This window comes from Salmo trutta, chromosome 5 (genome assembly GCF_901001165.1).
Source record: "Salmo trutta chromosome 5, fSalTru1.1, whole genome shotgun sequence".
NCBI classification, from domain to species: domain Eukaryota; kingdom Metazoa; phylum Chordata; class Actinopteri; order Salmoniformes; family Salmonidae; genus Salmo; species Salmo trutta.
In genome coordinates this window covers 4,127,082-4,154,964 of record NC_042961.1, presented here as the reverse complement: position 1 = coordinate 4,154,964, position 27,883 = coordinate 4,127,082, and the positions used below count along the sequence as shown (strand labels likewise).

At 41.9% G+C, this 27,883-nt stretch overlaps 1 protein-coding gene across 4 annotated transcripts in view; it reads right to left on the bottom strand.

Annotated features, from left to right (window-relative positions):
• Window positions 1-71: 71 nt before the first annotated feature.
• LOC115193526 (collagen alpha-1(XIX) chain) overlaps window positions 72-27,883 on the bottom strand; it is a 258,296-nt gene continuing 230,484 nt past the window's right edge. For 3 of the 4 annotated variants that reach the window (XM_029752231.1, XM_029752233.1, XM_029752232.1), the window contains 5 exons: window positions 25,437-25,589; window positions 18,990-19,056; window positions 14,858-14,995; window positions 4,034-4,111; window positions 72-2,145 (listed from right to left, as the gene is read on the bottom strand). In XM_029752231.1, coding sequence (XP_029608091.1) covers window positions 2,027-2,145; window positions 4,034-4,111; window positions 14,858-14,995; window positions 18,990-19,056; window positions 25,437-25,589 — 555 coding nt within the window. In that variant the 3' untranslated portion in view covers window positions 72-2,026. Of the gene's footprint in view, window positions 2,146-4,033; window positions 4,112-11,349; window positions 11,958-14,857; window positions 14,996-18,989; window positions 19,057-25,436; window positions 25,590-27,883 lie in introns of those variants that run through there. The other variant, XM_029752234.1, reaches the window with a different exon arrangement.

Below are 27,883 nucleotides of genomic sequence, written 5' to 3'. Positions count from 1 at the left end.
ACACAGTTCTGATGGAGGAATCAGCTGTATACTCTCCATGTAGACTGATGTACACACAGTTCTGATGGAGGAATAGATGTATACTCCCATGTAGACTGATGTACACACAGTTCTGATGGAGGAATCAGCTGTATACTCTCCATGTAAACAATAAAAGCTGACTCACATCATGAATCTGACCCCATAAGCAGACATTATAGTGACATATAAGTAGCTAATATGTCATCATAAGTGACGTCTAACTTAGTGACAAATTAGTAATACGTCCACAGAACGTGGTTAAATGGCACAATTTTTTTGACATATTCTAATGAGACCATGTTGCCAAAAGAGCAGCGGTGTAACAACATCTCCAATCCTACCATATTCTATTGGTTTCATTGTACTGGGCAATTTCAATCAATCGCTGTAGTATTTCACATGTATTTGTCTGCCCTCTTTGGAGACAAGACCATGGATAAAGGGAAACTGTCCTACTTCATGTTAGCCATATGTATGACTGCAAGAAATCTACATTGAAGTCTTCGCGGCTAACTTCATGTGAACGTGAGGTGATACGACATTAGCATAATATACACACTTACACATAAACTGTACATGGAAGAAATGTCAACTTGACCAAGCCTTCACAAACTACATTCAGTTGGCATTAAGCTAGTGTTTTACCCTTGATCATGTTGTGCTGGTTGTCTTGAGATATGGCAACAGTCAGGCGATGTTACCTGTTGAATAATATCAGAACTCAGAACCCAATCTAGCAGGCTACTCAATTAGTCTGTTATGAACACTACATGTTGAGGTGTATAGTATGTGGAGAGATCTCAGTGAGTAACGCCTGACATAAAGTACCTAGATTGTAGGGTGTGACGAGAGAAGAACCCAGTATTCTGTTTTGATACAAGACCATCCCTTTACAATTACAACAGTATCATGCAATATATCTGACTGGTAGGTTTTGAAACACAGAATATTTAGCATTCTCAAAACGTTATCAAATTCATGAGCAAAGCTCTAGTAATGAATTACACTACAAGATATTCATTATGTTATGTAACTGGATCAAATCATGTAGCTAGCTTCAATCTAATACGTTTCACAAATATCCCTTTCATTGATGAAATATATATTAATATATGAAATATATATTCATAAATATATTCATGTTAAATGAACCTCCTTCACTTTGGTATGCATAAACAGTTCACACTAAGAATATTGATTAGTCATATACACACTCTCACATTTCAGACTGCCTGTTTACCAGCTCACACACACATAACGAAAATATCAAATGAGACCAAACGTGTGCATAGCTATCCCCATAAACAAGCATTCTCAAATCACTTAGAAAATGTTTTCTCCTGACAGTATTATTTAAAGAAACAAATTAATTTACGGCCTCGAAAGACTTAATGTGAATTAATATGGAATGCATCAGGTCACAGCAGGGGAGTTGTGTGAAAACAATAAATAAATTAAACAGTACTTCATATGATCATTATAGCTATAATGACAATAATAATGGACTGTAACACATTTAAAATGAATAGAATAACCATCAATGTAAAGTAACAAATAATTGCATTTCAATGCTTCTATGGTCATAAGAAAACCGAAAGCCGAGCGCTCCAGGGTGAAGTTTCCACTTGCTACAGATCTAGGAACAGCTTCCCCTCCCCCAATGCTAATCTTAACAATTAGTGGGGAAAATGCAAAACTGACCCAAGATCAGCATCTATGGGCAATTTCATCCTACACCATTGTTATTGTATCTATTTCTGGTTGTGAGTCTTTCCCATGTAAAGCAATAACAGAGGATGAGTGTTTTCAATGTAAAACTGACCACAAGGACGATACTGTCTGATATGAGCTGTCTGAGTGATCAGGCTCCACACGCCCGGCTCCTGTGTCTATGGTTGACTGCTGTAGAGAGATGGAGGCTGGATGGGTGGAGGGGGCCCCTGGGTCCTAGCTATTGAGAGGGCCCTTATTTGTTGAAGGGTCCCCTATCAGTTGAGGTGGGCTCCTAGCCGTTCCGTCTGGAGTGAGAGGATGGATGGAGACAGTCACTGGGATCACATTTACCATGAGGTCCCTGGGTACCTGAAGGGCCCGGTGGCCCCTGGATACTGCTTCCAGGTTCACCTGCAGACAAAAACACTTTCACATTTGTGGGGAGTAGTGAACTTCAGGAGGAAGTAGAGATTATTTGGACGCAACCATTGGGTGATTGTTTAATCAATCAAATAAACCATGAAGGAAAACAGGATGTTATCAGAGGAACAGTATTACTGGGAACAGTATTATCTAGTCAGCTAACAAAACTGCTTTCATGTGCCTAACTGCAACTCTTTAAAAGGAGATGAAAACACCCACGCTCATGCATACTTTACACACAAACCCTCCTCAATACAGATCAGAATAAAAAGTTAATGTTCTGCACAAAAAGATCAGAATGAAAGATTTTGCTGCTTCGCTCCCGGCAGAGAAGAATCTCTCTGAGATCACGCTGAATAGTGAGAGAGTTGATAAAACGGAAATAAGAGATTCAAGTGCATGTTTCTTTCATAACCGCCCTATCAGGGATGATATACTAATTGTTTTGTGTCAGCTTGGTACCTCAGTGTAAGAGAGCACGTCATTATGAGTAGCTCTGCTCATTAGTTCTGTTGGCTTACTAATTACTCATGTTTTTAATCGGAAAACATCAAAGGACCTCATGATGAACTGTTGTCCATGTTAGAGCTGGCGGTTACACTTTACTTGAACCCTCCTTCATAAGGGCTACATGACACTGTCATAACCATGACATAACTGTCATAACCATGACATAACTGCCATAAACATGACATAACACTGTCATAACCATGACATAACGCTGCCATAAGCATGACATAACAGAGGTTATAAACAGTCAGCTTTTTATTTGAATGAATGTTTTACTTTTATTTAATCAGGGGAGCCCATTGAGACCATGGTCTCATTTTCGATGGTGCCCTGAGGACAACAGGTTTATAACGGAGGGTTCAAGAAAGAAAGTTTTACCCAACGGAAGTGTAGGATTCTACAACTAAAGCCGTACAATGATGGTATACTGGTATTTCCCCCTTTCATAAAGCATCAGTTCCATGTGTAAATATTAAATAACTTTAAACTAAACACAATGATGGTATACTGGTATATTCCCCTTTCATAAAGCATCAGTTCCATGTGTAAATATTAAATAACTTTATACTAAACACGATGATGGTATACTGGTATTTTCCCTTTCATAAAGCATCAGTTCCATGTGTAAATATTAAATAACTTTATACTAAACACAATGATGGTATACTGGTATTTTCCCCTTTCATAAAGCATCAGTTCCATGTGTAAATATTAAATAACTTTATACTAAACACAATGATGGTATACTGGTATTTTCCCCCTTTCATAAAGCATCAGTTCCATGTGTAAATATTAAATAACTTTATACTAAACACAATGATGGTATACTGGTATTTTCCCCTTTCATAAAGCATCAGTTCCATGTGTAAATATTAAATAACTTTATACTAAACACAATGATGGTATACTGGTATTTTCCCCTTTCATAAAGCATCAGTTCCATGTGTAAATATTAAATAACTTTATACTAAACACAATGATGGTATACTGGTATTTTCCCCTTTCATAAAGCATCAGTTCGATGTGTAAATATTAAATAACTTTATACTAAACACGATGATGGTATACTGGTATTTTCCCCTTTCATAAAGCATCAGTTCCATGTGTAAATATTAAATAACTTCATACTAAACACAATGATGTAATGGTTGCTGCAGGTTTACATTCCATTTTCCTTCTTGCTCTTCAATGGCTATAGGGCTTAGCATAATTTCACCACTTCTTCAAAGCAGTGTGCAGTGTGGGTGTGTGTGTGGGTGTGTGTGTGTGTGTGTGTGTGTGTGTGTGTGTGTGTGTGTGTGTGTGTGTGTGTGTGTGTGTGTGTGTGTGTGTGTGTGTGTGTGTGTGTGTGGTGTCTAGCTGTTACCTGGTGGACCTGCCAGACCTGGAGCTCCTGGTATCCCCAGACCTAGCTGACCCCTCTCTCCTTTCTGACCTCTGTACCCTGGAAAGAAACACAAGACAATGACCAGACTGGACTGGACTCCCAGCCAAAGACAGCAGACTGGACTGGACTCCCAGCCATAGGATGGCAACAGGTAGCCTGGTTCCAGATCAGTTTATGTTGCCTTGCCAACTGTTATGGTCATTGTCATGCCAAACATAGCACCATGCCAGTTGGCTATACAACGAGATGGACAGATCTGGGACCAGGGTATTGGAAAACAAGACCAGAGGTAGATGAATCCCATGGTGTTTATGCATAAAGAATTTGTGATGAGTGGTTTAGGATGAAGTGAAGAATAAGTCATCTCATGTCCACTCTACGCAGCCTGAATATTCTAGTGTACATCTGGTACCAACAGCGCTGCTTCTCTCTCTCAATACTGTACTGTCCCTGTCAACATCACAGCAACACAATAGTCTCAACACTGTGGACGGCCTTCAACTCCTCTCTATGTGGTTTCCAGGAAGACCAATGGCCTATTTCATCAAGGCAACTGATGTAAGGAGATCTGAGTACTGTAACTGTTCATGTGAGGTGTATCCACTACTACGGTAGTTACTGTAACTGTTCATGTGAGGTGTATCCACTACTACGGTAGTTACTGTAACTGTTCATGTGAGGTGTATCCACTACTACGGTAGTTACTGTAACTGTTAATGTGAGGTGTATCCACTACTACGGTAGTTACTGTAACTGTTCATGTGAGGTGTATCCACTACTACGGTAGTTACTGTAACTGTTAATGTGAGGTGTAACCACTACTACGGTAGTTACTGTAACTGTTAATGTGAGGTGTAACCACTACTACGGTAGTTACTGTAACTGTTCATGTGAGGTGTATCCACTACTACGGTAGTTACTGTAACTGTTAATGTGAGGTGTATCCACTACTACGGTAGTTACTGTAACTGTTAATGTGAGGTGTATCCACTACTACAGCAGTTGCAGTTTATGTAGAAATATGTTGCTCAGAAAGAAATCCCAGGTCATTAAATAATAACACACTCCCTAAATCCCAAATGACACCCTATTCTCCTACATAGTGCACTATTTCTGACGAGAGCCCTATGAGTCCTGGTCAAAAGTAGTGCACTATATAGTGAATAGGGTGCCATTTGAGATACAGCATCTGTCTTCTGGCATGCTGTCAAAACATGCATCATCACACCGAGCCAATGGAGGCTGTGTTGGATGTGTGTGTGTGTGTGTTGGAAGTGTGTGTGTGTTGGATGTGTGTGTGTGTGTGTTGGAAGTGTGTGTGTTGGATGTGTGTGTGTGTGTGTTGGAAGTGTGTGTGTGTTGGATGTGTGTGTGTGTGTTAGAAGTGTGTGTGTTGGATGTGTGTGTGTGTGTTGGAAGTGTGTGTGTGTGTTGGATGTGTGTGTGTCGGAAGTGTGTGTGTGTTGGATGTGTGTGTGTGTCGGAAGTGTGTGTGTGTGTTGGATGTGTGTGTGTGTCGGAAGTGTGTGTGTGTTGGATCTGTGTGTGTGTCGGAGGTGTGTGTGTGTTGGAGGTGTGTGTGTGTTGGAAGTGTGTGTGTGTTGTGTTGTGTTGGAAGTGTGTGGCATCATGGGGTGACATGGCTCTTTCTGACAGCAAGAGAGCTGCCTGCCTGACTGCAAGCGAGAGTCTCTGAAGAATTCAAAACAGAGCAAAGATGCTGTCTGCATCCCAGATGGCACCGTATTCCCAGAAGTAGAACACTAGTTTTGACCAGAGTCCTATGGCCAACAGTAGAACACTAGTTTTGACCAGAGCCCTATGGCCAACAGTAGAACACTAGTTTTGACCAGAGCCCTATGGCCAACAGTAGAACACTAGTTTTGACCAGAGCCCTATGGCCAACAGTAGAACACTAGTTTTGACCAGAGTCCTATGGCCAACAGTAGAACACTAGTTTTGACCAGAGTCCTATGGCCAACAGTAGAACACTAGTTTTGACCAGAGTCCTATGGCCAACAGTAGAACACTAGTTTTGACCAGAGTCCTATGGCCAACAGTAGAACACTAGTTTTGACCAGAGTCCTATGGCCAACAGTAGAACACTAGTTTTGACCAGAGTCCTATGGTCAACAGTAGAACACTAGTTTTGACCAGAGCCCTATGGCCAACAGTAGTGCACTATAAAAGGAATAGGATGCCATTTGGAATGCAAACGCAGTTTTAATCAAAAAGGGTCAAAGTCAGGAGTCAAACAGAGATTCTCCTGAAGGAGGATCAACAACACAAGGTGTTCACTGTGTGATCAATGACGTTCCTAATAGAGAAATAGGAAGAGAGAAACAATCATTTAATATCAACAAACTGATGGCAAGTGCTCTGACGAAGAAGCTTGCTCTGAGAAGCATCAGCATGAAACCTTATTGAAAGGAATGAAGTTGACTTCCTGAACCTCCTGTCAGTATTTCATGAAAAGCGTTTGGTCCGTTTAGAAGAAGTGGTTCTGTAAATGCCTCTATAAGTGGTACTGTAGCTTCTTCCACTGCCTGGAATTTCACATCACACTTTAAAAAGGTAATGTAATGTAATGAATTGAACAAGCAATTCTAACTCCTTAACTAACTAAAAGCCATCCAACCACTTACACCCTCAAACCCTGTCTACCTCAAGTCCTTTCAAAGGGATGGGGAACGAATAACTAGACATATACTGAATACATTATTACATTTTACATTCTGAACAGACCATTCTTAACACAGTAAAAACAAGCTCATGCACATTATGCAGCAGGCCAGAGAAATGAAAGCATATTCCCGAGTCTGGCAAGCGAGTTAGTGTCCTTTTGTACTCTTTTCTCATTCAAATTCACAAACACTTACAGTACACAAATGCAACTGTCATCTCTCCATGCAGACAGGTTGATAATATGACAAGCACTGGAGAGAATAGGAGAACTAGTCTACAGAACAACAGCACTGCAATAGCAAATGTAGATCACAAACAATATCAAAAGGTGAGAGGGGCTGAGGAGCTAGAGGAGGGCTTTATCCAAAAGGCATCTTAAAGTAATTGAGCCCCAGAACATGAGAGCTGGTTGGTTGGTTGGTTGGTTGGTTGGTTGGTTGGAGGGAGGGAGGGAGACAGGGTCTGCCTCCAAAATGGCACCCATATTCCCTATATAGTGAACTACATTTGATAGTGCTCTGGTCAAAAGTGGTGCACTATATAGGGAATAGGATGCCATTTGGGACGCACCTCATTTCCCCCCAAAATGCACCTTAAAGTAACTGAGTCTCAGGTCCAGAGTTGGGAAGCCATCAGAAACACTGACTGAGAGAAGTATTAAGCAGTGTGTACACTGCAGTCCAGCCAAGCACAAAGGGGAAACTGTGAAATGTTCTGCTGCTGCTGTTTACAAGACAGAGAACATCTCAGAGAGAAAAGGCTTGTGAATTTCCTAAAATGGATTCCTGGTGAGAGACATTCCACACAGAGCAGACTATCATGAGTCTCCTTTCAAACACGCACGGCGCCTCCAACCCTCACTCAGGGAGCTGGCATACTGTAGCATTCCATGGGAAAGAATAGCACTGTACCTTAAAGCTGTAGTCCGTAATTCAAACAACAACAAAGCGGCCGCTCCAGCCCCACCACTTTTGTTGGTATAACAGCAGAGAGATGTGGCTGAATAAATGTAACCACTCTTAAATTCATAGACGGAGCTATGGATGCAAGAACTGACCATCCAGGAGATCAAAATGATAGTTTTAACCACATTTTGAAGCTATACAGTGTTTGTTTACAATTACAGTGACGGTGTAAGACAGTTTTACTATGCTCATGAGGCATTCATAACTTATATTCTTTAGGAATCAATGGCTATATATTATTAATTTAAAAGTAAAAAAAAAAAATTGCTGTACAAATCCCAGATTTCACCTTTAAAACATCAAACCACTGCATAGGCCCATGGGAAATGAAGAGGACATGAAGTATAGCTCCACTGAGGGGACCGACATCCATCAGATATATTGACAAGCAGCATTGTGTTTCCCAGATTCATTGACCAACAGAAAGCAGCACAGAGAGCCAGGGGGACAGTGCTGTGTAAATGACAGTGATTAAGAAACTGCCTAGATGCTGGAAAGGGAACTGTAGACTGTACTTAGTGGCTGATTCACTAAGCATCCACACCTGCCTCATGGCTTTACAATACAATCAATGCATTCATACCTACTGGCTACTGACTGTATTCCTTTTATTAGCTTTTATGTGTTTTTTACTCTCTGAAATAGCAGGTGCAAATGCTTAGTGCATCGAATACATTAGATAAAACAAAACAAAACAATGAACAAACCCAAGATGTATGGCAAGGTGTAATACACAATCGTAATATGCCAAACTGGCCAAATAAATGTCAACGTAAAACAAGCACGATGGATTTATAAATCTTGAATATGGTACATGTGTATGGGAAGAAAGCCAATAATATCTTATAAAATACAATGAAAGTTAAAAACGCAGTGACAGAGGTCAATAAAAATAGTGACATAAGTCAAAAAAAAATTAAATAAATGGCAAAGATGACCCAATAATGATAACATCAAACAGTGACAAAGTTATGTAAGAACATCTACAAACCCCCTAATCCCCCATCCCCACAATGAACATCATTTGGAACCTGTATCCATGGATCTATGTCTATGGATGTACTTCAATAGTTTGACAGATCATAGCCCCAAGTCATATCAAATCCATGAGTCAAGAAGAGAGTGTGAATCCAGCAGAGGGGTTATTTTTCTTCATAAACTCTTCATTTTGGCACATTTGAGAGGAAGTCAAATTGGATATTCCAGAGGAGAGATGCTCTCCAGTGGAGGATGACAGACATAATGAGAAAATATTAGCCCAAACTCCCTCTCTCCCTCCCTCACTCTCTCCCTCATTCTCTCCCTCTCTCTCTCCCTCCCTCTCTCTCTCCCTCCCTCTCTACCTACCTACCTCTCTCCCTCACTCTCTCTCTCCCTCCCTCTCTCCCTCTCTCTCTCTCTCTCCCCAGCCGCGTGGAGGAGAGGAGGCACAAGTCAACAACGGCAGAATTAAAAAGTTGTTGAATTTCTTTCTGATTTACCCCAAGAGACAAACATTTTCCTCTTGATTTCCCCAACAAATAATTATTAGTAAAGAAGAAGCTGCATTTTGATTAGAACCACTTTGAAGCATATCAAATAAACAGACAGGACATTGAATTATATCAAATAAACAGACAGAACATTGAAGCATATCAAATCAAACAGACAGGACTTTGAAGCATATCAAATCAACAGACAGGACATTGAAGCATATCAAATCAACAGACAGAACATTGAAGCATATCAAATCAAACAGACAGGACATTGAAGCATATCAAATCAACAGACAGAACATTGAAGCATATCAAATAAAACAGACAGAACATTGAAGCATATCAAATAAAACAGACAGGACATTGAAGCATATCAAATAAAACAGACAGAACATTGAAGCATATCAAATCAACAGACAGAACATTGAAGCATATCAAATCAAACAGACAGGACATTGAAGCATATCAAATCAAACAGACAGGACATTGAAGCATATCAAATCAACAGACAGAACATTGAAGCATATCAAATCAACAGACAGAACATTGAAGCATATCAAATCAAACAGACAGGACATTGAAGCATATCAAATCAACAGACAGAACATTGAAGCATATCAAATAAAACAGACAGGACATTGAAGCATATCAAATCAACAGACAGAACATTGAAGCATATCAAATAAAACAGACAGGACATTGAAGCATATCAAATAAACAGACAGAACATTGAAGCATATCAAATCAAACAGACAGGACATTGAAGCATATCAAATCAACAGACAGAACATTGAAGCATATCAAATCAAACAGACAGGACATTGAAGCATATCAAATCAACAGACAGAACATTGAAGCATATCAAATAAAACAGACAGGACATTGAAGCATATCAAATAAACAGACAGAACATTGAAGCATATCAAATCAAACAGACAGGACATTGAAGCATATCAAATCAACAGACAGAACATTGAAGCATATCAAATAAAACAGACAGGACATTGAAGCATATCAAATAAACAGACAGAACATTGAAGCATATCAAATCAAACAGACAGGACATTGAAGCATATCAAATCAACAGACAGAACATTGAAGCATATCAAATCAAACAGACAGAAGATTGAAGCATATCAAATCAACAGACAGAACATTGAAGCATATCAAATAAAACAGACAGGACATTGAAGCATATCAAATAAACAGACAGAACATTGAAGCATATCAAATCAAACAGATAGAACATTGAAGCATATCAAATCAACAGACAGAACATTGAAGCATATCAAATAAACAGACAGAACATTGAAGCATATCAAATAAACAGACAGGACATTGAAGCATATCAAATCAACAGACAGAACATTGAAGCATATCAAATCAACAGACAGAACATTGAAGCATATCAAATAAACAGACAGAACATTGAAGCATATCAAATAAACAGACAGGACATTGAAGCATATCAAATCAAACAGACAGGACATTGAAGCATATCAAATCAAACAGACAGGACATTGAAGCATATCAAATCAAACAGACAGAACATTGAAGCATTTCAAATAAACAGACAGGACATTGAAGCATATCAAATCAAACAGGGAAAACCATTAAAGCAATAGAAACAGGTCAGTTGTTACTTAATATGATGAATATGATTAGCCTAGACCAGCGTTTCCCAAACTGGGTCCTGGGGACCCTAAGGGGGGCACGTTTTGGTGCCCTAGCACTACACAGCTGATTCAAATAATCAAAGCTTTATGATGAGTTGAATATTAGAATCAGCTGTGTAGTTCTAGGGCATAAACCAAAACATGCCCCCTTGTGGTCCCCAGGACACAGGTTGGGAAACGTGGTCTAGACACAGTAGATTAAATACATTCACTTGGTAGTTACATTGTAATTGTTGACAGCCGCATATTATCATACTCGTAGTCAGTTATACTGTATCAACGTTAACACTGGTAGTTAGATAAACGGAACACTGTGAGGTAGCTAGATGCCCCTGCTCTAAGTAGGGGTGGGCAATTCCAGTCCTCGAGGGCTTGATTGGTGTCACAGTTTTCGCTCCCGCTAACACACCTGACTCCAATAATCACCTAATCATGATCCTCCGTTTAGAATGCAAGTTGATTAATCAGCTGTGTTTTCTAGGGACGGAGAAAACGTGTGACACCAATCAGGCCCTGGAGGACTGGAGCTGCCCACCCCTGCTCTAAGACATAAGGACCAACACATTCCATGGCATTTTATTTGCCCTGTCACCATAGGACACATGGCACTGCTAGAAGAGATGGTACTATATTGAACCGATGACTCTCTTTATAAACATTGCTCTCAAACGGGATCTACATGGAACTACAAAGCCCCTATATGTTTAGCAGTATAATTCATCACTAGAACCTGCATGGCTCTTACAAGAGGACCTATAAGAGACTGCACAGTGGGCGCAGCTTGCTAGGTAATTCTATTCAATGTCTTATAGAGGTAGCAAATCAAATTGTTATTGATGTAGGAGTGTGTTTGTGTGAGCTGAGCAGTCAGAGTCGTTATTGATGAAGGAGGTTGTTTGTGTGAGCTGAGCAGTCAGAGAGTTGCCCAGGGTTTGATAAAGGATGTCCACTCTCCACCCTCTCTCCCTCGCTCCTTTCCTTTTACATTTTACCAGAGCTTTGTTTTTCGTGGAGTTGAGGGGAGTGAGGTATCAATCGTGGTATTCTTTCCTGTCCAAACTGATATTACTTTCTCTTATTCTCCGCCCAATTCTTCATTTGTCTTCATATTATCACAGAGAGAAAGAGCGAGAGCGAGAGAGAGAGAGAGAGAGAGAGAGAGAGAGAGAGAGAGAGAGCGAGAGAGAGAGAGAGAGAGAAAAAAGAAAGACAAAAAGAAAGAGAGAGAGAGAGACGGCTCAGCTATGTTGTTCACCAACAGCACCACACTCCTCCTTCCCTTCCCCCCGTCTCTCCATCTCATCCCTTCAGTCTGTATTGATATATCTGGCTAGCAGGAGATCCATCTCATCCCTTCAGTCTGTATTGATATATCTGGCTAGCAGGAGAGAAATACCTATGAATCCTTACAACACAGAAGTGTCCATTCACTTTCATTGAGTCCCCCAGACGTCCACACAAACAACCTCTGAAAGAAAGCAAATATATTTTCCAATTCTCCTCACTCTCTTGTTTCAGCAACACATCTTTCCTAAAACAGTAGTACTTTTAATTTCACTCTCTCGTTTCAGCAACACATCTTCCCTAAAAGAGTAGTACTTTTCTCTTCCTTCTGTCTCCATCACAACACATAACTACAGGGCCTTTGGGTATTAGAAGCTACATTGTTTATTCAATTTAGACTGTAAGATCCTTTTTGTTTCAACTCAGTGACCTGAGCTCCCCTGCTACTGGCTTGAAGGCAGGTACTCAGGTGAGCTAAAGTACACCACCAAACTCAGTAATAACCTGTGAATACACCTGCACACATACACAACTTCCCTTCATTCAAAAAGTAGCTTGGAGCTGTATTAAAGGCTGTTATGTATTACTTCAGGTCAGGTTATAGTGTAGCAGATGTGGTCAGAGTAGAGAGGAGTGAAGTGGAGAGGAGAGGAGTGGAGAGGAGTGGAGAGGAGAGGAGTGGAGAGGAGTGGAGAGGAGAGGAGTGGAGAGGAGAGGGATGGTAGAGAGGAGTGGAGAGGAGAAGATAGGAGTGGAGTGGAGAGGATAAGATAGGAGTGGAGTGGAGAAGAGAGGAATGGAGTGAGGTGGTAGAGAGGAGAGGAGAGGAGTAGAATAGAATAGAGTAGAATAGAGCAGAGCAGAGTAGAATAGAGTAGAATAGAGCAGAGCAGAGCAGATGAGATGAAAATAGAAGAATAGTATAAAAGAAAACAAGAGAAAAGAAGAATAGAGTAGAGTAGAATAGAACAGAATAGAGTAGAATAGAATAGAGTAGAGTAGAATAGAGTAGAGTAGAACAGAATAGAGTAGAATAGAATAGAGTAGAATAGAGTAGAGTAGAGTAGAGTAGAATAGAACAGAATAGAGTAGAATAGAGTAGAGTAGAGTAGAGTAGAATAGAGTAGAATAGAATAGAGTAGAGTAGAGTAGAACAGAATAGAGTAGAATAGAATAGAATAGAGTAGAATAGAACAGAATAGAGTAGAATAGAACAGAATAGAGTAGAATAGAATAGAGTAGAGTAGAGTAGAATAGAACATAATAGAGTAGAATAGAATAGAGTAGAGTAGAGTAGAGTAGAATAGAACAGAATAGAGTAGAGTAGAGTAGAGTAGAGTAGAACAGAATAGAGTAGAATAGAATAGAGTAGAGTAGAGTAGAGTAGAGTAGAGTAGAATAGAACAGAATAGAGTAGAATAGAATAGAGTAGAGTAGAGTAGAGTAGAGTAGAATAGAACAGAATAGAGTAGAATAGAATAGAGTAGAATAGAACAGAATAGAGTAGAATAGAATAGAGTAGAGTAGAATAGAATAAAGTAGAGTAGAACAGAATAGAGTAGAATAGAATAGAGTAGAGTAGAGTAGAGTAGAATAGAACAGAATAGAGTAGAATAGAATAGAGTAGAGTAGAGTAGAACAGAATAGAGTAGAATAGAATAGAGTAGAGTAGAGTAGAGTAGAATAGAACAGAATAGAGTAGAATAGAATAGAGTAGAGTAGAGTAGAGTAGAACAGAATAGAGTAGAATAGAACAGAATAGAGTAGAATAGAACAGAATAGAACAGAATAGAGTAGAATAGAATAGAGTAGAGTAGAATAGAATAGAGTAGAATAGAATAGAGTAGAATAGAATAGAGTAGAGTAGAGTAGAGTAGAGTAGAACAGAATAGAGTAGAATAGAACAGAATAGAGTAGAATAGAACAGAATAGAACAGAATAGAACAGAATAGAGTAGAATAGAATAGAGTAGAATAGAATAGAGTAGAGTAGAGTAGAGTAGAGTAGAACAGAATAGAGTAGAATAGAACAGAATAGAGTAGAATAGAACAGAATAGAGTAGAATAGAACAGAGTAGAATAGAATAGAATAGAGTAGAGTAGAGTAGAGTAGAATAGAACAGAATAGAGTAGAATAGAATAGAGTAGAGTAGAATAGAATAGAGTAGAGTAGAATAGAATAGAGTAGAGTAGAGTAGAGTAGAATAGAATAGAGTAGAGTAGAGTAGAGTAGAATAGAATAGAGTAGAATAGAATAGAGTAGAGTAGAATAGAATAGAGTAGAGTAGAGTAGAATAGAATAGAATAGAGTAGAATAGAGTAGAGTAGAGTAGAGTAGAATAGAATAGAGTAGAGTAGAATAGAGTAGAGTAGAATAGAATAGAGTAGAATAGAATAGAGTAGAATAGAGTAGAGTAGATGACAGTAGAGTAGAGCAGAGCAGAGTAGAGCAGAGCAGATTAGGGTAGAGCAGAAAAGATGACAATTGAAGAGAAGGGTATAAAAGAGAAGAGAAAATAAGAATAGAGTAGAGTAGAGTAGAATAGAGTAGAGTAGAGTAGAGTAGAGTAGAGTAGAGTAGAGTAGAGTAGAGTAGAGTAGAACAGAACTAATTTTCTTATATTCTATTCAGATGTAGATCTCTTATGCTGGTGTGAGACAGAGTGTGGAGGAGCATTACTTTATGTCTCCAGTGGTTTTAGCAGCCTGTGGTTCTTACCTTGAGGGCCGGGGGGGCCTTCTTCCCCTGGAGGCCCTGGGGATCCGTCGTTGCCAGGGGGACCGGGAGAACCCTGTCGAACCTGCGCCGCTAAAATGGCCGCCGGCATCTTCTGCATGACATGGCTGGATAGTCTCTCTGGTGAGTGACATAAAAATTCTGTATTACAATAATACCAACAATGTCTGCAAGTGATAGACAATTCACATTCTGTATCATAATAATACCAACACTCTCTGCAAGTGATAGACAATTCACATTCTGTATCATTGTAACATTGTAACGTAAAACGGGACAATGGTCCCGTTTTACGTGTCCCCAACCGATTGTGTTTTTTTGTTCGTTTATTTGCGTTGTTTGTAACTTATTTTTGTACTTATTTTGTACATAATGTTGCCGCTACTGTCTCTTATGACCAAAAAATAACTTCTGGACATCAGGACCGTGATTAATCACCACGGACTGGCAGAATCTTTTTTTCCTTTAACGAGTCTGACGAGCCCGACGTGAACGATATACTGCTTCTCGGGAACAGGCCCAGATTCCCGTGATTTGCGTGAAGAAGAGGCAGAGAAAAAGGGGCCAGAGGGCGGGCTGCCTTCTGAGAATTCGTAGTTAATCGAATAAACCCCCACTTCCTTCCATTCTGCTAGCAAACATCCAATCTTTGGAGAATAAAATAGATGACCTATGCGAAAGATTAAACTACCAACGGGACATTCAAAACTGTAATATCTTATGCTTCACGGAGTCGTGGCTGAAAGACGACACTGTCAACATACAGCTGGCAGGTTATAAATAACAGCTGGTGCACGATATCTAAGGAAGTCTCCAGCTATTGCTCACCTAAGGTAGTGTATCTCATGATAAGCTGTAGACCACACAATCTACCTAGAGAGTTACATTTACATTTACATTTAAGTCATTTAGCAGACGCTCTTATCCAGAGCGACTTACAGTAGTGAATGCATACATTTCATTAAAAAAAATTCTGTGCTGGCCCCCCGTGGGAATCGAACCCACAACCCTGGCGTTGCAAACACCATGCTCTACCAACTGAGCTACAGAGAAGGCCATGTGTATTTTTTGTAGCTGTTTACATACCACCACAGACTGAGGCTGGCACTAAGACAGCATCGAAGGAGCTGTATTCCGCCATTAGCAAACAAGAAAATGCTCACCCAGAGGCAGCGCTCCTAATAGCCGCCGACTTCAACGCAGGGAAACTTGAATCCGTTTTCAAAAATTTCGATCAGCATGTTAAATGTGCAACCACAGGGAAAACAACTCTGGACCACCTTTACTCCACACACAGAGATGCATACAAAGCTCTCCCTCGCCCTCCATTTGGCAAATCTGACCATAATTCTATCCTCCTGATTCCTGCCTACAAGCAAAAATTAAAGCAGGAAGCACCACTAACTAGATCAATAAAAAAGTGGTCAGATGAAGCAGACGCTAAGCTACAGGCCTGTTTTGCTAGCACAGACTGGAATATGTTCTGGGATTCCTCCGATGGAATTGAGGAGAACACCACATCAGTCATTGGCTTCATCAATAAGTGCATCGATGACGTCGTCCCCACAGTGACCGTACGTACACACCCCAACCAGAAGCCATGGATTACAGGCAACATCCGCACTGAGCTAAAGGCTAGAGCTGCCACTTTCAAGGAGCGGGACTCTAACCTGGAAGCTCATAAGAACTCCCGCTATGCTCTCTGACGAACCGGCAAAGAGTGAATACAGGACAAAGATCGAATCGTACTACACTGGCTCTGATGCTCGTCGGATGTGGCAGGGCTTGCAAACCATTACAGATTACAAAGTGAAGCACAGCCGAGAGTTGCCCAGTGACACGAGCCTACCAGACAAGCTAAACTACTTCTATGCTCGCTTCGAGGCAAATAACACTGAAACATGCATGAGAGCACCAGCTGTTCTGGAAGACTGTGTGATCACGCTCTCTGCAGGCGATGTGTGTAAGACCTTTAAACAGGTCAACATTCACAAGGCCGTGGGGCCAGACAGATTACCAGGACGTGTACTGTGAGCATACACTGACCAACTGGCAAGTGTCTTCACTGACATTTTCAACCTCTCTCTGTCTGAGTCTGTATTACCAACATGTTTTAAGCAGACCCCCATAGTGCCTGTGTCCAAGAACACTAAGGTAACCTGCCTAAATGACTACCGACCCATAGCACTCACATCTGTAGCCATGAAGTGCTTTGAAAGGCTGGTCATGGCTCACATCAACACCATTATCCCAGAAATCCTAAACCCACTCCAATTTGCATACCGCCCCAACAGATCCACAGATGATGCAATCTCTATTGCACTCCACACTGTCCCTTCCCACCTGGACAAAAGGAACACCTATGTGAGAATGCTATTCATTGACTACACCTCAGCTTTCAACACCATAGTGCCCTCGAAGCTCATCAATAAGCTAAGGACCCTGGGACTAAACACCACCCTCTGCAACTGGATCCTGGACTTCCTGACGGGCTGGCCCCAGGTGGGAAGGATGGGTAACGACACATCCGCCACGCTGATCCTCAACACAGGGGCCCTTCAGGGGTGCGTGCTCAGTCCCCTCCTGTACTCCCTGTTCACTCATGACTGCACGGCCAGGCACGACTCCAACACCATCATTAAGTTTGCCGTCGACACAACGGTGGTAGGCCTGATCACCAACAACGATGAGACGGCCTATAGGGAGGAGGTCAGAGACCTGGCCATGTGGTGCCAGGACAACAACCTCTCCCTCAACGTGATCAAGACAAAGGAGATGATTGTGGACTACAGGAAAAAGAGGACCGAGCACGCCCCCATTCACATCGACGGAGCTGTACTGGAGTAGGTTGAGAGCTTCAAGTTCCTTGGTATCCACATCACCAACAAACTAACATGGTCCAAGCACACCAAGACAGTCGTGAAGAGGGCTGATTGGTTGCATCACTGCCTGGTATGGCAACTGCTCGACCTCCGACTGCAAGGCACTTCAGAGGTTAGTGCGAACGACCCAGTACATACCAGGCCCTAACAATTGTCAAAGACTCCAGCCAGCCTATTCATAGACTGTTCACTCTGCTACCGCACGGCAAGCGGTACCGGAGGGCCAAGTCTAGGTCCAAGAGGCTTCTAAACAGCTTCTACCCCCAAGCCATAAGACTTCTGAACATCTAATCAAATGGCTACCCAGACTATTTGCAATGGCCCCCCTCCCACTCTTTTACACCACTGCTACTCTCTGTTGTTATCATCTATGCATAGTCCCTTTAATAACTCTACCTACATGTACATATTACCTCAACTAACCGGTGTCCCCGCACATTGACTCTGTACCAGTACCCCCCTGAATATATTCTCGCAATTGTTATTTTACTGCTGCTCTTTAATTACTTGTTACTTTTATTTCTTATTCTTATCCGTATTTTTTTTAACTGCATTGTTGGTTAAGTAACCATTTCACTGTAAGGTCTACACCTGTTGTATTCGGTGCATGTGACTAATACCATTTGATTTGATAATATACCAACACTCTCTGCAAGTGATAGACAATTCAAGAGCTTGTGACTAGAAGGTTCTATCTGCAAAAAGATGATTCCGAGATAATTGTCTTTAAAGTTCCAAACCTTTATTGGTTTGAATGGTGTCAGCAATATTTGATTATTTTGAATTTAACAACATGAATTGGGCTATTTAGACTACTATATAGGTAGAAAACATTGAACAGAACAACGATATGTCCATAACTCAGACAGAACCTTACAGGCCCAAGCTCTCAAATTGAAATTCTGTATCAGAAAACATAAAACGGTAGAATAGGTGATACAGTAGCTCATTAGTTAGTTAGGATATGTACTAAACCAAGGCTTGCATACCACACTGCCATTCAATATCACAACACAGTGGCAGAACAATAAAATACCTTCACCCAGCATGAACTATTCTCTTACTTGGGACTCTTTTACTTCCTGAAGAACTAAGGCAACAATATCCAATTTAGATTTCCCCCCCGATTTTGAAATCCTGAAATCCTTAAAAGAGTGAGGAGAAAACAAAGGGACCCCCTGAAGGATAAATTGGGACGAAAACAAGTTGGGATTCAGACGTAACAGCTGTACCTTCAAACAACCGCAATACTTCATTCCGGATAAACATTTTAATTTCCTCCATGGAATTGGCATCATTCTGTGAGAGAGAGAGAGGGAGAGGGAGAGAGAGAGAGAGAGAGAGATAGAGGGAGAGGGAGAGGGAGAGGGAGAGAGAGAGAGAGAGAGAGAGAGAGAGTGTGAAAGAGAGAGAGATACAGACAGACAGGCACAAGAGAGAGAAACAGAAACAGAATAACACAAACTTAACCAAAACGTCTTTAACAGATTAAGAAAATGTAATTAGCGAGACAGCAGTAGTTCATGTTTTATTCAACGTGTTATAAAATTGCAGTGTCTTCAGCGATAAAGAGATGCAACGCTTCATGGCATAATAATCAACTCCTCTCTCCCTGTCTCCCTGTCCCTGCCATCTATCTCAGGCTCAAAGTAAGATTGCTGTTTGCTCAGAATGTTTGTGTGGAGAGAGCTTTGAATTGTAGAGGAGAACATTGGCAACCGAATGGAATGGAAATCGGAACTATGAAAATGTTCTTTTAGAGTTCTATATTCTTCTGACTGCCCATAGAAAAGACTGATAAATGCATTATAATACCGTATTTCTGGTGGACTCCAGAAAGTGGTACGGATAAAGGAATGGGATTTATAAGTATGAACAACTAGAATAAACCCAGGGAGAAAAACAGGGACTTGTGTGTTTGAAACATCTTTGCAATCAGAGCTTAAACCTCATATACTGTTACAATGAACTGTGATCATCTGTGGGCCATTTTCTAAAAGGTTCTTCATGTTGTCTGTGTCTTGATAGGTAGAGGAGAGGATGGAACAAAACCCTGCCAGCTTTATAAAGGTATTAAAGTAACAATATTCAGGGACATTTTCGAACATCGATATTGATCACTCAAATATTATCGTGTTCTATTGCGACTGGTTGAAAAACAGGATACTTGTATTTTGGCAGTGCTGAATCCCGCGGAAGAGTTGCCAATGTACTTTTCTGTTTAATAGGGTCACTGTACTGTTCTGTTCTATGAGAGAAAGATATAGGAGGGTAACCCTTTAGTACTTTAATAGGGTCACTGTACTGTTCTGTTCTATGAGAGAAAGATATAGGAGGGTAACCCTTTAGTACTTTAATAGGGTCACTGTACTGTTCTGTTCTATGAGAGAAAGATATAGGAGGGTAACCCTTTAGTACTTTAATAGGGTCACTGTACTGTTCTGTTCTATGAGAGAAAGATATAGGAGGGTAACCCTTTAGTACTTTAATAGGGTCACTGTACTGTTCTGTTCTATGAGAGAAAGATATAGGAGGGTGAGCCTTTAGTACTTGTTTTCTTGGCATTCAGAAGTCTTTAATCTCTGTTGTGTTATGTAACCCTCTGCATGCCGCGTGGAAAATAGCTGTGACACACAGAGGTGTTTTTCGATCCTCTGCAGTGCTCTCCTCACTCCCACCCTCTCTCCAGCTCTCTCCTCTCTCTCCTCACTCCCACGCTCTCTCCAGCTCTCTCCTTCTCTCTCTCCTCACTCCCACGCTCTCTCCAGCTCTCTCCTTCTCTCTCTCCTCACTCCCACGCTCTCTCCAGCTCTCTCCTTCTCTCTCTCCTCACTCCCATGCTCTCTCCAGCTCTCTCCTCTCTCTCCTCACTCCCACGCTCTCTCCAGCTCTCTCCTTCTCTCTCTCCTCACTCCCACGCTCTCTCCAGCTCTCTAGTCCTCTCTCTCCTTTCCTCCCTCTCTCTCCTTTCAAATCAAATCAAATCAAATCAAATGTATTTATATAGCCCTTCTTACATCAGCTGATATATCAAAGTGCTGTACAGAAACCCAGCCTAAAACCCCAAACAGCAAGCAATTACTCTCTCTTCTTTCCTCCCTCTCTCTCATTTCCTCCCTCTCTCTCCTTTCCTCCCTCTCTCCTTTCCTCCCTCTCTCTCATTTCCTCCATCTCTCTCCATCTCTCTCATCTCTCATTTCTCTGTCTTTTCTGTTTTCCATATCCCTCTTTCACCACCCCTCTCTCTCCTTCCCCCTCTCCACTCCTCTCTCTATAGCCCTCTCTCCTTCTCCCTCTCTCCACTCCTCTCTCTATAGCCCTCTCTCCTTCCCCCTCTCCACTCCTCTCTCTATAGCCCTCTCTCCTTCCCCCTCTCCACTCCTCTCTCTATAGCCCTCTCTCCTTCCCCCTCTCCACTCCTCTCTCTATAGCCCTCTCTCCTTCTCTCTATCTCCGTCGCTCTCCCTCTAGTCTTCTCTCCTTCCCCCTCTCCACTCCTCTCTCTATAGCCCTCTCTCCTTCCCTCTCTCCACTCCTCTCTCTATAGCCCTCTCTCCTTCCCCCTCTCCACTCCTCTCTCTATAGCCCTCTCTCCTTCCCTCTCTCCGCTCCTCTCTCTCTAGTCCTCTCTCCTTCTCTCTCTCTCCGTCGCTCTCCCTCTAGTCTTCTCTCCTTCTCCCTCTCTCCGCCCCTCTCTCTCTAGCCCTTCTCTCCTTCCCTCTCTCCTGACCCCCCTGTGGGGTTGAGCTGATCAGGAGTGGGAGGTGAGGAGCAGAAACAACCTAGCAGGCTTCATTATGCCTATTTGTTATCTGCTGTGTCATATGTTGCTCCACACAGCTCCACACAACTCTATGCTACTGCAGTACTGTATTCATTTACAGAGAAATAGAGATATCCGCTAATTACTCAGACCACCGAAGAAAGGAAGATGTTTAGATGCTTTAATTATGTGTGACTGAGGATAGTCTTTGATTTTATGGGCGGGTATAGACAAACACACACAAACATGTGGAGCATGAATTTCCAGTGAGTCTATGGGTATACGGTTGGACTATGAGTGCTGGGAGGTCTCGGGTGTACATAAGACATTCACAACACCTTTATAAAACAGGCCAGGACACCTTTATGAGTGTTACAGGATCATTCATAACAACCTTGATAACACATTTATTCAACATCATTCAAGATGGGAGTTTGGCTAGACTTGGCCAGTTTGGGGGAGATATAACCAATGTACCGGAGGGCTTGGTGTGTTTGGAGGAGATATAACCAATGTACCAGAGGGCTTGGTGTGTTTGGAGGAGATATAACCAACGTACCAGAGGGATGGTGTGTTTGGAGGAGATATAACCAATGTACCAGAGGGCTTGGTGTGTTTGGAGGAGATATAACCAACGTACCAGAGGGCTTGGTGTGTTTGGAGGAGATATATAACAACGTACCAGAGGGCTTGGTGTGTTTGGAGGAGATATAACCAACGTACCAGAGGGCTTGGTGTGTTTGGAGGAGATATAACCAATGTACCAGAGGGCTTGGTGTGTTTGGAGGAGATATAACAACGTACCAGAGGGCTTGGTGTGTTTGGAGGAGATATATAACAATGTACCAGAGGGCTTGGTGTGTTTGGAGGAGATATAACCAATGTACCAGAGGGCTTGGTGTGTTTGGAGGAGATATGTAACAATGTACAAGAGGGCTTGGTGTGTTTGGAGGAGATATAACCAACGTACCAGAGGGCTTGGTGTGTTTGGGGGAGATATAACCAACGTATCAGAGGGCTTGGTGTGTTTGGAGGAGATATAACCAACGTATCAGAGGGCTTGGTGTGTTTGGAGGAGATATAACCAACGTACCAGAGGGCTTGGTGTGTTTGGAGGAGATATATAACAATGTACCAGAGGGCTTGGTGTGTTTGGAGGAGATGTATAACAAAATACCAGAGGGCTTGGTGTGTTTGGAGGAGATATAACCAACGTACCAGAGGGCTTGGTGTGTTTGGAGGAGATATATAACAATGTACCAGAGGGCTTGGTGTGTTTGGAGGAGATATATAACAACGTACCAGAGGGCTTGGTGTGTTTGGAGGAGATATATAACAATGTACCAGAGGGCTTGGTGTGTTTGGGGGAGATATATAACAACGTACCAGAGGGCTTGGTGTGTTTGGAGGAGATATATAACAACGTACCAGAGGGCTTGGTGTGTTTGGAGGAGATATATAACAACATACCAGAGGGCTTGGTGTGTTTGGAGGAGATATATAACAACGTACCAGAGGGCTTGGTGTGTTTGGAGGAGATATATAACAATGTACCAGAGGGCTTGGTGTGTTTGGGGGAGATATATAACAACGTACCAGAGGGCTTGGTGTGTTTGGAGGAGATATAACCAACGTACCAGAGGGCTTGGTGTGTTTGGGGGAGATATATAACAACATACCAGAGGGCTTGGTGTGTTTGGGGGAGATATATGACAACGTACCAGAGGGCTTGGTGTGTTTGGAGGAGATATAACAACGTACCAGAGGGCTTGGTGTGTTTGGAGGAGATATAACCAACGTACCAGAGGGCTTGGTGTGTTTGGAGGAGATATAACCAACGTACCAGAGGGCTTGGTGTGTTTGGGGGAGATATATAACAATGTACCAGAGGGCTTGGTGTGTTTGGGGGAGATATAACCAACGTACCAGAGGGCTTGGTGTGTTTGGGGGAGATATAACCAACGTACCAGAGGGCTTGGTGTGTTTGGAGGAGATATAACCAACGTACCAGAGGGCTTGGTGTGTTTGGAGGAGATATAACCAATGTACCAGAGGGCTTGGTGTGTTTGGAGGAGATATATAACCAACATACCAGAGGGCTTGGTGTGTTTGGAGGAGATATAACCAACATACCAGAGGGCTTGGTGTGTTTGGAGGAGATATATAACAACGTACCAGAGGGCTTGGTGTGTTTGGAGGAGATATAACCAATGTACCAGAGGGCTTGGTGTGTTTGGAGGAGATATAACCAACGTACCAGAGGGCTTGGTGTGTTTGGAGGAGATATAACCAATTTACCAGAGGGCTTGGTGTGTTTGGAGGAGATATAACCAACGTACCAGAGGGCTTGGTGTGTTTGGAGGAGATATATAACAACGTACCAGAGGGCTTGGTGTGTTTGGAGGAGATATAACCAATGTACCAGAGGGCTTGGTGTGTTTGGGGGAGATATAACCAACGTACCAGAGGGCTTGGTGTGTTTGGAGGAGATATAACCAACGTACCAGAGGGCTTGTTGTGTTTGGGGGAGATATATAACAATGTACCAGAGGGCTTGGTGTGTTTGGGGGAGATATAACCAACGTACCAGAGGGCTTGTTGTGTTTGGGGGAGATATATAACAACGTACCAGAGGGCTTGGTGTGTTTGGAGGAGATATATAACAATGTACCAGAGGGCTTGGTGTGTTTGGGGGAGATATAACCAACGTACCAGAGGGCTTGTTGTGTTTGGGGGAGATATATAACAATGTACCAGTGGGCTTGGTGTGTTTGGAGGAGATATATAACAACGTACCAGAGGGCTTGTTGTGTTTGGGGGAGATATATAACAATGTACCAGAGGGCTTGGTGTGTTTGGAGGAGATATATAACAACGTACCAGTGGGCTTGGTGTGTTTGGAGGAGATATATAACAATGTACCAGAGGGCTTGGTGTGTTTGGAGGAGATATAACCAATGTACCAGAGGGCTTGGTGTGTTTGGGGGAGATATATAACAACGTACCAGAGGGCTTGGTGTGTTTGGGGGAGATATATAACAATGTACCAGAGGGCTTGGTGTGTTTGGAGGAGATATATAACAACGTACCAGAGGGCTTGGTGTGTTTGGAGGAGATATAACCAATGTCCCAGAGGGCTTGGTGTGTTTGGGGGAGATATAACCAACATACCAGAGGGCTTGGTGTGTTTGGGGGAGATATAACCAACGTACCAGAGGGCTTGGTGTGTTTGGAGGAGATATAACCAACGTACCAGAGGGCTTGGTGTGTTTGGGGGAGATATATAACAATGTACCAGAGGGCTTGGTGTGTTTGGAGGAGATATATAACAACGTACCAGAGGGCTTGGTGTGTTTGGAGGAGATATAACCAATGTCCCAGAGGGCTTGGTGTGTTTGGAGGAAATATAACCAACGTACCAGAGGGCTTGGTGTGTTTGGGGGAGATATAACCAACGTACCAGAGGGCTTGGTGTGTTTGGAGGAGATATATAACAATGTACCAGAGGGCTTGGTGTGTTTGGGGGAGATATATAACAACGTACCAGAGGGCTTTGTGTGTTTGGAGGAGATATAACCAACGTACCAGAGGGCTTGGTGTGTTTGGAGGAGATATAACCAACGTACCAGAGGGCTTGGTGTGTTTGGAGGAGATATATAACAATGTACCAGAGGGCTTGGTGTGTTTGGAGGAGATATAACCAACGTACCAGAGGGCTTGGTGTGTTTGGAGGAGATATATAACAACGTACCAGAGGGCTTGGTGTGTTTGGAGGAGATATAACCAACGTACCAGAGGGCTTGGTGTGTTTGGAGTAGATATAACCAACGTACCAGAGAGCTTGGAGTGTTTGGGGGAGATATAACCAACGTACCAGAGGGCTTGGTGTGTTTGGAGGAGATATATAACAACGTACCAGAGGGCTTGGTGATGCTATGGGACCTGGGGGACCTGGGGGACCAGGGTCTCCTCGGTGGCCTTGGGGCCCGATAGGTCCCACTATTCCTGGGTCTCCTGTCCTTCCCCTCTCCCCTTGGACTCCCCTCGCTCCAGGTATCCCTGGGTCCCCCTGGAGATCAGTAAAGAACAATCAAATCAAATTGTATTGGTCATGTACACATATTTAGCAGATGTTATGGAAGGGTGTAGTGAAATGGAGGAATACCTGGGATAGGATAAAGTAATCCTTCTAACCCCCCCCCCCCTTAAAAGATTTAGATGCACTATTGTAAAGTGGTTGTTCCACTGGATATCATAAGGTGAATGCACCAATTTGTAAGTCTCTCTGGATAAGAGCGTCTGCTAAATGACTTAAATGTAATGTAAATGTAAATGCTTATGTTCCTAGCTCCAACAGTGCAGTAATACCTGACAATATAAAACAATACACATACATTCAAATATACCGATATGTAGAATGGCTAAATCTAGCTAGCTGGTGAGCTACAGCCATATGGTTTACAGTACACCCTCCGGTTTCCAATTCAGATCTACAATCACTTTATTTAGCTAGGCCATCATTGTAAATAAGAAAATATTCTTAATTGACTTGCCTGGTTAAATAAAAGGGTGAGGGGGTTGTTGTCAGTCCCACTCCAGACTGTACCGGAGGCATTCTGATAGAGCATTGGCATAAGGCCAGTCTGACTTTGGGCTGATACTGTAGCTACCAACGTCTCAGCATTACACAGTCAGTCCTCATCCAGCCATTACCCTGATTGAGCCCACTCAGATACACATCTCCAGGGACTGTGGCCAATTCTGTCACGATGTATCTTAGCTCTCCTACAAACCGCCGTGACTAGCGTTTGGGAACAGATTACACTGTAGAAGACTGTGACAGGGCTTTATAAACAGATTACACTGTAAAAGACTGTGACAGGGCTTTATAAACAGATTACACTGTAAAAGACTGTGACAGGGCTTTATAAACATATTACACTGTAGAAGACTGTGACAGGGCTTTATAAACAGATTACACTGTAGAAGACTGTGACAGGCCTTTATAAACAGATTACACTGTAGAAAACTGTGACAGGGCTTTATAAACAGATTACAGTGTAGAAGACTGTGACAGGGCTTTATAAACAGATTACACTGTAGAAGACTGTGACAGGGCTTTATAAACAGATTACACTGTAAAAGACTGTGACAGGGCTTTATAAACAGATTACACTGTAGATGACTGTGACAGGGCTTTATAAACAGATTACAGTGTAGAAGACTGTGACAGGGCTTTATAAACAGATTACACTGTAGAAGACTGTGACAGGGATTTATAAACAGATTACACTGTAGAAGACTGTGACAGGGCTTTAGAAATAGATTCCACTGTAGAAGACTGTGACAGGGCTTTATAAACAGATTACACTGTAAAAGACTGTGACAGGGCTTTATAAACAGATTACAGTGTAGAAGACTGTGACAGGGCTTTATAAACAGATTACAGTGTAGAAGACTGTGACAGGGCTTTATAAACAGATTACACTGTAGAAGACTGTGACAGGGCTTTATAAACAGATTACACTGTAAAAGACTGTAACAGGGCTTTATAAACAGATTACACTGTAGAAGACTGTGACAGGGCTTTATAAACAGATTACAGTGTAGAAGACTGTGACAGGGCTTTATAAACAGATTACACTGTAGAAGACTGTGACAGGGCTTTATAAACAGATTACACTGTAAAAGACTGTAACAGGGCTTTATAAACAGATTACACTGTAGAAGACTGTGACAGGGCTTTATAAACAGATTACAGTGTAGAAGACTGTAACAGGGCTTTATAAACAGATTACACTGTAGAAGACTGTGACAGGGCTTTATAAACAGATTACAGTGTAGAAGACTGTGACAGGGCTTTATAAACAGATTACACTGTAGAAGACTGTGACAGGGCTTTATAAACAGATTACACTGTAAAAGACTGTGACAGGGCTTTATAAACAGATTACACTGTAGATGACTGTGACAGGGCTTTAGAAATAGATTCCACTGTAGAAGACTGTGACAGGGCTTTATAAACAGATTACACTGTAAAAGACTGTGACAGGGCTTTATAAACAGATTACAGTGTAGAAGACTGTGACAGGGCTTTATAAACAGATTACAGTGTAGAAGACTGTGACAGGGCTTTATAAACAGATTACACTGTAGAAGACTGTGACAGGGCTTTATAAACAGATTACACTGTAAAAGACTGTAACAGGGCTTTATAAACAGATTACACTGTAGAAGACTGTGACAGGGCTTTATAAACAGATTACAGTGTAGAAGTCTGTGACAGGGCTTTATAAACAGATTACACTGTAGAAGACTGTGACAGGGCTTTATAAACAGATTACACTGTAAAAGACTGTAACA